The sequence below is a fragment of the Dufourea novaeangliae genome, unplaced genomic scaffold (assembly GCF_001272555.1).
Source record: "Dufourea novaeangliae isolate 0120121106 unplaced genomic scaffold, ASM127255v1 scaffold69, whole genome shotgun sequence".
Taxonomy (NCBI): domain Eukaryota; kingdom Metazoa; phylum Arthropoda; class Insecta; order Hymenoptera; family Halictidae; genus Dufourea; species Dufourea novaeangliae.
The window spans coordinates 461,021-474,801 of NW_015373949.1; the positions used below are offsets into that span (position 1 = coordinate 461,021).

A 13,781-nucleotide genomic window follows, 5' to 3' on the forward strand; every position below is an offset into this window, starting at 1 on the left:
GGATGAAAGCGAAACGGAGAGACACTTCTTTCCCTGCCGCACAGCTTCCGGAAATTTATATTGCAATTAGGAGCAGGTATTTGATATAACACGACGATAGCGTTCCACTTCCCTCATTCCTTTAATGAAATAGCGTTTTCAATGAACGACCGGTCAACGAGACAGAAGTTATGCCAATATTTTTCGACTTCGCGTTTTTTCCCTCCCCGCAGCGTCCCTGCCGAAGCTAAATCGACGACTTTCGGGAAGTTTTTTGCGCGTGGAAATGGGGACGCTTATATTGTGAAACTGAAACGAATGGCGTTGGTCGCAACTATTACATACTTGTACTATTCAGTTTTCATTTAACGTTATTGTACAGGGTGGTTTTAAATAAGGGTGCAAGACTTGTGGAGTGAAAATGAGGAAAAATATGTGGTGAATTTGGTGGTCCAGAAATTAACTTTCGCAATTACCATGACCATAGCCAGAAGAGGGTAGGAAGGGGTAGGACTGTTCCTGGGTTGTTGGCCGCGCAGGTGCAAAAACAGTATCAACGCCCTTATTAATCTAATGTTATTCAATTAAGAATTTGGTATGCAGTATTTACTTTATATATATATGATAAATAGCGACTATTAATATATATAATTATATATAATTATATAATATAAATATATATAATATATATAATTATATATATTAATAGTCGCTATTTATCATAATTCATTTTTTAAGTATCTTTGTTTCATTTTATAAAAATAAAAATTAAAAAATATTCTTTATTTTCATGCAGTGAAACAAAGATCCTTAAAAAATGAATGGTTTTCTTTAAAATGAACACTTTATTCCACATATAAATACGAAACTAATGCATAATGTTTGTAATAATGATGTTATGGATGATAAATAGCGACTATTAATTACCTACAGGAACTTAATCCACTAAATATGGTTAAATATCATATGCTATTTTAGGCTGTCCATCTTTATGGAGTATGGTAATAGTTCCTCCTAGTATAGGAGTACTGTTACAAAGATTACACATGCAATTAATTTGATTAAATTCTGTCGGTCTAAAATGTTCATAAGCATCGGAAAACTTTTGATTGTTATTCTTACTAGTCCAATTTTGACATGTAATAAACCATCTACGGCCACCCCTTTGGCCACCCTGGTGCGGGGATACCTTTTGAACCTCTCCTTGGGGAAAAACGTGCCCTTTGCCCTACTCTACAAGAAGATTGTATTTTTCCTCATCCCCAAAAGAAGAAGAATATTACAGAATGTACATATACTAAAATTTTGTATGTAAAAATAAGTCTAAAATTCATTTAAAGTAATATTATGAAATTTGTCTCAAGATAAATTTTGCCCCCATTCCGGACTGATAACCTGGCTACGTCCATGTCAGTTACTGTAGTTTACAGATCAACGCGACTTTATGAGTTGCTTCCAATAGCGAAATAGTCAGCAGATACTTCATTTCAGTTTCATGGGAAGCATTTGCAAACCGTATACCGAGAATCCAGAATTGGATATCATCGTTCATCGTTCACCGAGGTCACCAAACAATTCCGGTATACTTCCGACGAGTGAACTCGTTACATCGAAAAGTAACGCGGCTGACGGCGACGGATCGTTTAGCCGAAATAACGGGCACGGTGGATGCTGACTAAGCCACTCCGACACGCAAATCGATGCACGCTGGTTTTTCGTGTGACCATCGGTCAAACGTTCGATGGAGGTGGCTTTAGTGACTGTAGATACTTTAGTACTTGTAAATTAACTTGCCATTGGCAAAAGTGTGGGAAATCGTTTTTGGCCCCTCCAACAGAAATCATGTAAAGTACATTATAATATGAATTTTTTTTTCACTAAATAATTATGTTTCTGCTTGCTCATGATTTGCTATCACTGCTTAACAAAATTAACTCTTTCGCTGCGGCTGATTTCAACTTAAACCGTCTGTGACAGACGGCACATATCTGACCGTGATCGAAGTCAAGAAGAGCGAAACCTTTCGTCCGTGATAACGGTTGTCGACAATTTCAAGCTACACGGAGATCAATAACTTTGTAGCAGTCGTTGTTGAGAACACAGCACAGTCGTTTGTAGAATGCTTATAGACGACAAAAGTATACATACTCTGAACGAAATTTTAAAGTGGCTGTAAAAACGAAAGGGTTAATATCTATCAATAGCATTGAAAGGATTAATATCGCGGATTCGTTGAAAGATAGTGTAATTGTGAAAGGTGTCACTATGTGATTGTAAATTATTTGCAATAACTTGGTAACAAACCTAAACTTCAATAAATGTAACAAATGCAATGTATGTGTATGTGCGCTCAGTTATGTTTCATCTGACTGCTGAATGTGCTCTGTCTGATGTTTATTTGTGTGGTGGTGGACATAAAGAATTGAATGGAACTTTCGAATAAGCAGATTTTGGGAAAAAGCGGGTTTTAAGTTACACAGTATTCGGTAACTTGTGATGAATTCTTCCTATGCCTTAAACCCTTGTTCCATTGAAACAACCAACACAACAGCTAGAGGCCGTAACATTTTAACCCCCCCCCCCCTGCTTCTATACTGTGCTTTAGACCCTTTCTTCCATAAGTTTCAAACACCTGACGTGCTTCTTGTGTTCAACATTATATAGCCTTCTGACGGAATAGCTGTAATCTCTGTGTACTAACAGGGACTGTAAAACCATACTTTACTGTTAATTCACATTGATTCAAATATGCTATAGACCTCTATTCGATATTTCCATTAAATTTTCGTTGGTGTATGTTGTGTGGGTGCGGTAGTATGAGGTATAAGAAACGAGGCTTGGCGCATGTATTGTCTTCTGGGAGTCTTACAACTCAGCGCTGGTTTTGAACAAACAACTATTTTGAGGACAGTGAATACTTTTCAACTGATGTGCAGAAATCTCCGTTTATGACGGTTTGCCGTATATTGTAGCGATCGTTCCCTACATGTGTTAGGTCCCAACAAATCGAAAAGTACAGATATTAAATTGAAAGTTCTTAGAACCATAAAACAATAACTCTCGAGAAGCTCCGACACGCTCTACAATTCTCAATGTCCACCGCAGACGTTTTCACGAAAGAAGCTCCCTCACAGAGCGGTACCCGATTCAATTTTACACCGGAACTTCGTCGATCACCGCAAAGTAATTTCTGTGCAACTGAACCGTACGTCGTCGATATACGGAGAGAAGCCTGTATATCGATGAGTGTTATCGATGGTACACGTCGCGGCCCCTCGTCCAATCTCCGTTCGCGAAACGTTGTTTAAATACAACTCTCTCGGCTAAAAGTTTCCAATTTGTCGGCGAGGGCGATGGGGCGGTTGCTAGGCCACGTAAATCCAGCTTTTCCCGACGCCATGGACCCAAGTCGATTTCGAATCAAGAGGAGAATAGGTAGTTCGTTGGTTGCGGTCAAGCAGCGCGTCGGTCCGTTAATAAGTTATAGGGGGACGAAGTTTTCGCGATGAAAACTGTAAAGCCAGCCAGACCACCCACCCCCCATTGAGCAGATTACAGCTTAGAGCGTACTTACAGAGGTCTATGGCGCGAGTGGTGCCGGCCAGAGCGAGAAAAATCGAAAGACGGACGGCAGGTATCGCTCCCCCGGCGAAGAAACCGAAGCTTTCCGCCATGGCTGCTGCCGGCTCGCGCGAGGGCTTCACCCTCGCCCTTTTCTCACCGTGACTCCGCTCGTGTCATTTCTGCCTCGTCAACCTGAAACAAAAAAAAAACGAGACGCGACCGTTATATTACACTACAGCCGCTAACGATAGTCAAGGGGGAGAATGAACGGAGGAGACGGAGGGGGCGCGTTCGAGAGGGAACTCGCGCTCTCGTTTCGTCGAATGTTTCCGTCGAAGCCCCCTCCTGTTCAAGCGGGAGGATACAAGGGCTCCAACATGATCAACGATTTCGGTGAAATCAAGATGATAGGTCGTATTGTTGGCAGTGCAATTGTGGTATAAATTCCACTTGCGTAGAGTTGAAGTTTGTTTTCGTCGAAAGCAGTTGGCAAGTAATATTTTTTTGAATTCAAGAAGAATCTTTTTAAATTTAAGTATTATGTCCTTTAAATTCGAGTAATATGTTTTCTAAATTAAAATAATAGTTTTTTTAATACCTGGATCCCAGAGCCAGAGTATATTATGTCACTCTTTTTAAACTTTTGAGGAGAGCAAATCAAAAGTGCGGAAACCTTGTAATTTTTTAACCATTCGGTAAGAATTGAACGAAAAACTAATCGCTATTTTCGAACTATTGAATGAATTTAAGACAAATTCTCTGTAAGATAAATATCCCAGTGGTTGGATGTTTAAGACGAAGATTGCGGTTACGAAGACTTTTTATGTATTAAAATAATATAGATTTGCAAAAAAGTACATTTAATTGAGAGAGAAGAACTTCTTCCAGACAAGTCGTTATGTATAAGAAAGCTTTCACGTGAGTAAAAGTATTAAAATTGATGTATATCTAAAAGTGTTCATTTGGCCGAGTGATTGGATGGAATTTACGGTATGGCAGAGTGATTAAATTTAGCTGTCCCAGTGTTTGGACATAACATTCAATAAATTATTCATAGCTGGTTTTTAATAGTAAAACATGATATTTTTCTTTTATATTGTAAAAATTCAAATAAACCCGTAAAAAATTTAATTTAATGCAATAAATAAAATAATAAAAATGATGAACTAAATCTATAAATGTATACATTATAAATTAATAAATAAATAACACTAAGGAAAAATTGCATTCTAATATTATGTATATGTCATATATTTGGTAAAAGCTTCTAAACATTTATCTTTATACATTTAGGAAATTGTGCATTACAAACAAACATAGTTGATTTAACTTTGGTTTGTTATAAACGTTTTATAGAAAATACATATTTTAAATAAAACAAAATTAACAAAATGGAAATAATTCCTTTTTTTGTTTTTGATTTTTTTAACACTTTCTGCAAGTTTTTTGGCAGCAAATTTTTGTGTTTTTATCTTCTAATTTTTCTTTTTTAATACGCTTCTTTAATTCTTCTCCTTGAAAATCTTATTGTTATAAAAGTTTCCGAAACGAAAGAAATAAAATAAAGAGGTGATTTTTAATGAATATTCAGTACGCGAATCGCTTAGGTTATGGGTGTGTGAAAATAATGATATTTATCTATGAAATATATTAAAAAAACTATGAGCTTCCAAAATTAAATATTGTTATTAATATAAAAAATACAAAAACACCTACTGTAATATAACGAAAATACTTTTGTATGTCATACACTGACTCTCTGCTCGATGCTGCTCGAGTGACTGGACAAGCGTCCAATGACTATGCAATCAGCATTCTCATGTACTAGTGAATAAACTGTGTTCATCTGGAAATGGAATTCGATCGAATACAGTTACGACAATGTATTATTTTTGTATTGCAACGTGGAACATTTGCTGTACCATAGCACAGAATTTTTAAAATATGTGTAAAACAAATTCAAGTAGCATCATTCGAGGCAAACGTCTTTCAAACGAGGAATAATTTACAATCGACCTGGACTTGTAACACGCGGATTGTAAAATTAAAATGGGTGGTTTAACGTTGCAGGCAACTTCGCCGACCTCCCGAGGAGAGGTAACACCGTGTACACTATGCGGGCGTTTGCATTTAATTTACAAAGTTATTCGATTTAAGTTGAATGAAAAATTGAAAGAAAATAAAGTTCCGGGGGGAAAATTTAAATTTCTCCCTGTATTAATCCGTCGCCTCCTTGAAAAGGACAATCGTGCGCAGGCGCTACAGGGTGAGGCTTCGCGTAGTTCAGTAAAGTAATTCCAGGCAAGACTCTCGAGTGCATCGCAATCGAGGAACTTTAATCCTTTGTTTCATTCAATTTCGACGAATTTATATCCCGTGTCATACGCAATTGCGCGGGCGAATGGAAACAGAACGCGCCGTTCGTTGTCGATAAAAAAGGGGTCAGTCGACACATACACACGCACACACACTAAAAAAAAAGCGATGGAATAACCGGGATCAATTCGAAAAACCACGGATTTAAAAAGCTCCCCGAAGGCTCTCCCGCGGCCGTTCCGTCTATGTCAGCCGATTTATTTTTATTTCCCACCAGATAGTGTGTCGTTAAAACGAATACATAGATTCATTTTTTCTAATTTTCCACTGCCGCGATTCTGATAGATCGATGGTGCGTCGTACACGTAAATGTCCATTGATACTGATACATATAGGATGTCTCCAGCTTACTATCGTAGGATTAGTAATGGACTATGAAGCATATGAGAAACATTGCTGACATACCGGGTGAGATATCTAAAACAGGCCACCTGAATATCTTGGCTGTTACTGATGATAGACAAAAAATGTGTCAGATCGAACTTGCATGGTATCGAGAAACACACAATTTGATATAAATAATTTTTTGATAGGTGGACGCGTAGAGGTTATATGAAGGTCAACTTCGTTTTTTAAAATGGAAAGACATGTTGTTTTACGTACCATCTAGTAGAGCGTTTTAAGAAGTGTACAGTGACCTATAAATATGTGAAGGTACATAAAAAACATGTCTATAACAAAACTATTTACATCAAATTATGTGCTCATCGATATCATGCAAATTTGGTCTGACATTTTTTTCTATCGCCAGTAACAGCTGAGATATTCAGGTGGCCTGTTTTAGGTGCCTCACACTGTATGTCAATATAGAACACTTCTCGTAACTAATAAACAGACTGCGGATTTTATGCATTTATAGCCTATAGGGCTATGTGAAATACAACGTTGGACAAAACTTTCATCAGATGCATCGAGTTTTCTATTTCCTTCTGAATCCAATAAGATACTTAAGGAAAGGAAGAAATTCCTAATTCTGTGTTTGTCTTTATGAATAACTATAAAATGTGATTTGGATACAAATTCGCAGTCTACTATTAAAATATATAGACATTCTGAAAGTTGATACTTCAACACGACGTTCAAAAAAGAAACCATCACGATTACGTTAAATTTTTTTGTATTGACCTTGTTTTGAGAGCAAGTAACCAGATGATGTATGTATCTGTAGTCTGTTTCACGAAAGAAGATGCCTGGGAAGTAGCTCCGACTTTTCGCGGTGTTGTCGCGATTTCGAGACATCTACGGCACTTGTGTCTCTCTCTCTCTTCGCGTCTTGGCCAATGATATTCGACCGTCGACGTGCGTCCTCGTCTACGGTCGTCTGTCTCCATCGCACGTATTACAAACCTCTCGAGAAGGACCTACCTACACTCTCAAATAATGGGGACTGCGTTCGGCACGCGCCCGTCAATCATCCACTGTCTGGAAATAGCGGAAAATGTTGACGAGACGCTGAACGTTTTCACACGTCAAGAGTTGAAATAAATGAATAAAAAAAAGTTTATTTCTTTTGAAAGAATGTATTGTACCCAAATATTGAGCAACATATTAAAAGGGGATTAAATTAATACGTAGGTTATTAAACGCTACACGTGGAAATCGCAGGGTAAAGAAGGAAGTTGGTTTACCGAGCGTCTGAGCGAGAGGCTCTCGTGCCGAAGTGCCGTAGGATGGAAAGAGACACACAGTGGCATTGAGACCGTGACAACGTCGCACGAAATACGCAACTCGCGTTGGATCCCCACTAGTGATGGGTAATCGATACGGCTCGAGCCGAGCCGAGCTTAAGAGGGGGTAGCTCGGCTCGGCTGGAGCCGTATCGATACCGGTTGACATCATCGTTCCATCCTAAGAAACGCTGGCGACGGGCCTCGGCGAGGCGAGATGTTATTATAAGATAACTCTACGCGCCGAGGCTTCGTGTGCCAGAGCCTCGTGTCTCCGCTGTCACCTTATAAAACTGTCATTTCGGCCTGCTTGACCAGCCGAGCCGAGCCGGTGAATCGAAAGCTTCCGATACAGCTCGAGCTGCTCGGCTCTACTACTCATCACTAATCCCCACCAGACCACGCGCCGAGGCAGGCCTACTTCCCACGCATCTTCTTTCGTGAAACAGACCATACTTTCGAGCAATTATGCTTTTATATTTCCAAAAAGGGAGAAACGTGATACAAACAACAAAAATGATTTTCTATAGATGTTGATGGTGCAGTAAACGAACGGAAATAAGAAAGAGAATAATTCCTCGGAAGTACATCTTCTCGTCATTCATTTTCAAAACAAGGTCAACTCAAGAAAATTTAACACAATCATAACGATTTTCCTTTCGAACGACTCGCTGAAATGTCAACTTTCAGAATACGTATATAATTTATTGAAATAGAAACAGCAGAAATTTGAGATTACTTTTTGGTCAACCCAATATTAACCTTAACTTTTACCCATCCCTCATTTTCTCTACGTAATTTGTCCCTCGGCGTCAAATGGACACAGTGATAAAAAAAACTAATACAATGGAGATGCACGGTTAAATTTACAAATTGTTTAAAATAAAAGTCACAAAGCCTCGGCAAAATGTACCTACACATGACAGAATAACAATCATTCCTTCAGAAAGAAATATGTCAAATTGACACAATGGAGGACAGACGAGTGGTAAGGTATGCGGGTGTAAGTTTCAAACTTCCAGGAAGTTATAAGTTAATACACGTTCACCAGATTCACGAAGAAACATGCGATCCCCGTGTCTGGACTTTGACGGAGCGCGCCGCGGTAATTGCGCCGGAAGTGAATAATAAATAATAGCGACCAGGTAGGAAGAACTCGCTGCTGGGTCGTCCGCCTCGCGTGTGTGCCCGCATCAAACTTGTATGCGGCAACATATCTACGCACAACCTGGCCGGCGTGGAAAATCCAACGTTCCACATGACTTTCCGTGAGCGTCTCTGCGCGGAACACCCCTGATCCCTGGGTACGTTTCTCCTCTTTGAAAATTCTTCCAGCCCCGGACTCGTTACAACGAGAGCGAAGAGCACCGTCAGCCTCGATTGCTGATCAAACAAAGTGTTCCGACCGGCTGCTATTACGGTTCCATTGCCAGGTCTGCGGATAAATTTTTCCTACAGGGTAGGTATTTACTGAAATGACGAAGTCCCGGGTGAAACGACGTGAAATCGTTCCGAGTGAACACGGTCAATGGTGGAGGGGGACGACACCTGGGTTCCACGGGACTTGACCGGACTGCGTCAAGCTCTGTGATTCCAGGCTATGCAAATTTTTCAATTCATCCATCGTTCGCGTAGAATGGACCTTATCTCCCTGTCATATCCGCGGATGTACGAAGGGCCTGATGCGAGGATACATTCGAATCAATTTCCCGTTTACCCAGACTGTCTTCTATTTCCCTGGCCGCGGCCACACACACCCGATAACAAAATTATTCATCGATTGTTTTCCTTTCATCTCCCGGGGAACGATCGCAGGGGATTACCGTGATGCCAACGGACAGTCAGCTGGGACACGCGCGGTTGTCTTGGTCGTTTACGGTGGACCCAGGTTCTCTTTCCACCATCGTGAAACCTGGGCGTCTAGCAATTATTATTCCATCGACGCGACGAAGACGGTCCGTTTTACGATTGCTACGCCCGAACAATATACCACACAAGCGTTTGTATTGTACACTTACGTGCCCTGTTTATATATGTTTAACCGTTCTCCATATGTGTATGTGTATGTTTGGGGTGGGGACAGGCGTATTCCCGCGAAGGTAAGAGCCCTGTTAAGCCACGGTGTAAGCCGCGAAAGGCTCCTCGTGATATCCTAGTTCGACGTCGAATCTCTTCGTTTGCATAGCAATGAGTTTATGCAGATTAATACACGGCAAAACGTCTACGCGTACAACGTCTCCGTAGGATGTAAAGCACCGGTATCTACACGGATTCACGGGCCCGTACATGCATATTTTATTGCGTTGGAGTACTCTCTCAGGATTCCCGATCGTGCCGCGACGGCTTGCACGCGCGCGTTTTGTCTGGCCCCCGCGATGTGTCCCATTAGTTATAATCCCCGAGCCTGGGCTGTGAGACTTTATCAAACAATGGGACGACGACGACGACGACGACCGAGACACGCCGGTTGTTTCTGGGATCTGATAAAGGGTGGAGGGTACAAGCTGCTTGGCGAATGATATGAGGAACCCTGATTAGGGTCGGATACATCGATTCTTCCCGTAGGTTTTGTTTTTGGACTGAGTAATGGGGACTGTATGAAACCTAGAGGTGAGCAGTCGAGAATATTAAGGTTATGACGACTGATGCTGTCGTATTAGTGGCGTCGTATGAATGCTAATTGTGTAGTGGTCGATGACGTGACACTAACATCTTGTAAGTGTCAACTGGTATTTTTCAGATATTTAAAGTCATTGAATTTTTTTAAATATATATCAGAAACAATATTTTGTTCATTCTTTACCAAAATAGCTGGCCACTGGTAAAAGTTACACGCGAACCTAGCCAATCGTTATAGTATTAATAGGATAATAATTTGTATAAATGACAATGCCACTGGTTTTTTTTAAGCGTGTCATATGTTTTTTCTGTATTGTTATTTATAGTACTACTACGATTGGAATATGAAGACAAGTATGTCATAGGACTGGCAAGGGGAGCTGTGAATTCCTCTGGAAAATCTAAAAATCTGATTATGTGTAAACTGTGTATGCATACTACATATTATGGTTTAATTCATTAATAATTAATTTATATAAAAATTAGAATTGAACGCACCGAATACTTAAACAAAGTAGAACATATTTTAAGTAAATAATGGATCTTAGAAAACTTCTTATTAGGAACAATGTGTGTAAAGAATTGTTATTTAAAAAAACACGAGATTCGAAGCTTAGGAACAAAAAGTTCTAACTTGGACAAGATTCTGAAAGGAACGTGGGATTTCGAGTATTTCTGGACTGGTATTGGAAATTTAGTATTGAACCGTGAATTTTATGCATGACGTATGAAACTGTCATGAAGGAATACGTTTTAGCAGGATCGATCGAGCTTTCAATGTATTTTTGACTTAATAAAAATTTCAGTTAACAGAGTCAATTTTGCAGAATCGGAATTTGCAGGAATATTTACAGGCTATTCATTGTCCTCCATTTTGTGTACCTTAAAATATTCGAAGCAATAACCTGCAATTATTAAATTTGATGTAAGTTGTTCAGAAAAAAGGGTTCAAAAGTTTAGAAAGAATGTCTAATTAACATAGGTCCTAAAATCTGAATTTTGTACTGTAATAGAAGGAAGATATTTCGAAAATCTGTAACAAATGTGAAAATAAACTCTGTATTTTTCACCTAAGGGTTAATTTTAGGACCTATGTTAATAAGAAATTGTTTACCTTACTCGGTGAGTACTAATAAGTACTTAACGTCTTAGACCGTTTTTTTAATACACTGTATGTATTCTAAAACGCGCCTAATTAAACTTGCTTTATGTTTTTCAGTCATTCTTTCACAAATTTGAGATATTTGTATCTATTTATTTGTTTTATTGTGTATGTATTTTTAAAAATAGTTTTTTTCCTACTAATTTGAGAAAAGTTGAATTGAATTTCGTCAGGTAGCGGCTAACACATGAATCATGCTTCTAAGGTAGAAATCAGCAAACGTAATTAGACAATGAGTAGCAGAGAGAGCCAGAGCACAATTGGGACGGTTATAGTAACCAATTTCCTTGTTACTTCGTATAATTTGCTTTGTTTGTCCTCAATCTCGTGTAAGTGCTCTCATGTCGCTGCAGATGTACGTCTTGACTAATTGATCTAAATTGTAAGTGATATTGCATTTCTCTATTTCTAAAATTTAGTGTCAGTGGTATATTTATATACTGGGAATTATTAATTAATTTTAATGTTGATGGCATGAACACTGAAATTATAGGAAATGAATAATTATACGTTGACAAGAAAAACCGACCAACACAATTCACAGAAATAAATTAAATATATTAAGTATTATTGATCCAACAGGCACGAGGTATTAACTGCGTCGAATATTTAATGAGAATGTAATTCGCACGTATTCAAATTTAATTCACGAATAATAACAAATTTAACTCCTCCATGAAATTCTTAACCCGTTACGATCCATAAATATTCATTTCTATGTTTGATCTTTTTCTGTAAAAAATATTAAAATTCAAAAATAAACATAATCCAGTAGATTGTATCATTTGAAACGTAAATTTTTAATCGAAACAAGATTCATTTCAATCGACCAGTCTTCAAGTTGTACATATACATATATGTAGATACATACCTACAAGCTCTCCGATTCCATATATAATAACAATTCTCTCTTATTTGAATTTTCTGCTTACTGAAGTTGCTGGACCTATTTTATCGAGGAAGGAGTCGCGACTTATCTTGGTGTGGTCAGTCGTCAATCAGGATATTTTGAACTTTTCTCTCCTGTTCATGGTATTGACGTGTATTGGTTGGTAGAAGTCCTAAGTTAGATTGTGTATATTCGTTCTCTTTGTTTCTATTCCAGATTTTATTCAATTCCTCTTACATTGTTGTTCTTTCATGATTGATAAGATATTGCTAGGGGATTGGAGATTAAGTCTCATGGCTCGCTTGGGGAAAGCATGAGATCTGCGGCTTCTTTGGCGGTGATGTCTGCTTGTTCCTTGTCCGACATTACTTATTCGTCAATCCAATATGTCAATTCTATGCCTTCTTTCAATCACGTCACCGCCCATCACGATCAAACAAACGAGAAAAATAAACCACAGAAAAACTATTCACGACCAATGCCATAATTATATCGTTCAATGTATAAAACCCGTCAGAGTCCCTCCATAGTGTTATCGAGCTATTATCCGCGATTAAACGGACACGACGCGCGAGCCCATGTATCATCGGAATGGTTCGGCGAGGCGTAATCGATGTCGCGATGAAATTGCCGCGCGGCGTCGCGGATCGATCTAACCGGAGGTAGAGGAAGGGGTTAAAAACGCAATCCTCGTAGAAAAAGGAGCGGTTACCAGCGACAGATCGTCGTGTTGACCTTAATTACGCGGGATAGCTCGAGAAAAGCTGACGGTGGTCTACGATTTCGAGATCTCCGCAACGAGATGCAATCCATGGAAGAAGGGTGTGTGGATTCGTAAACCAGAATTTACACTTTTTTACTTTGAATGATCATCGCCGATGATTCTGAAGTGACCAGTGAACAGAGTAGAGCCAATTTCTACTGTTTATGAATTGAATGGATGGACAAGTATAAACTTTTTTCTAGCCATTTCCCGCGGCTATGCCCGCGTTAGCTTTTAATATTATTTTTATATTTTTTGCTTTGAATTTTAAGATATTACCATATATGCGGTTTTATTTGAAAAACCTATTCTCAAAGTTTTACATCTCCAGCTTTAGTGAATTTAGAGATACAGTTATGCTATGAGAAAACAACTTATCTCTTTTTCACCCATGTAAGGGTTGAACGCCGAAAAACGCTCAAACATATGTTTGTTTATTGTTAACGAAGAGTTTATATGTCGCTTGAAGCGAACGCACAAAGGCCTACTTTTAACGCTCGAAGTGTACTGAATTTTTAAAAGTTACGAGGCCCACACTAACAATCTTAATGGCTTCCTTGGATGAAATAGGTTCGGGTTCGTCCACGACAACCTATCCCAGTGGCTCCCTGTGATGAAATAGGCACAGGTTCGTCCACATAACAAACTCTAAAAAACCAAACTCGCCATTTCCTCGGCTCTCGCAGCCGCTTAGCCCTGGCTCGTAACAAACGCAACTACACCTCAGATTTTTCGCAATCGTTATTACGATACAAGAATGAA

General features: G+C 39.0%; 1 protein-coding gene across 1 annotated transcript in view; it reads right to left on the reverse strand.

Annotated features, from left to right (window-relative positions):
• Positions 1-3,668, reverse strand: part of LOC107186128 (discoidin domain-containing receptor 2-like) — a 167,697-nt gene extending 164,029 nt beyond the window's left edge. The window contains exon 1 of the mRNA XM_015573939.1: positions 3,554-3,668. Within this exon, the coding sequence (XP_015429425.1) occupies positions 3,554-3,653 (100 nt within the window). The 5' untranslated portion in view covers positions 3,654-3,668. The remainder of the gene's footprint in view (positions 1-3,553) is intronic.
• Between the last annotated feature and the right edge of the window lie 10,113 nt (positions 3,669-13,781).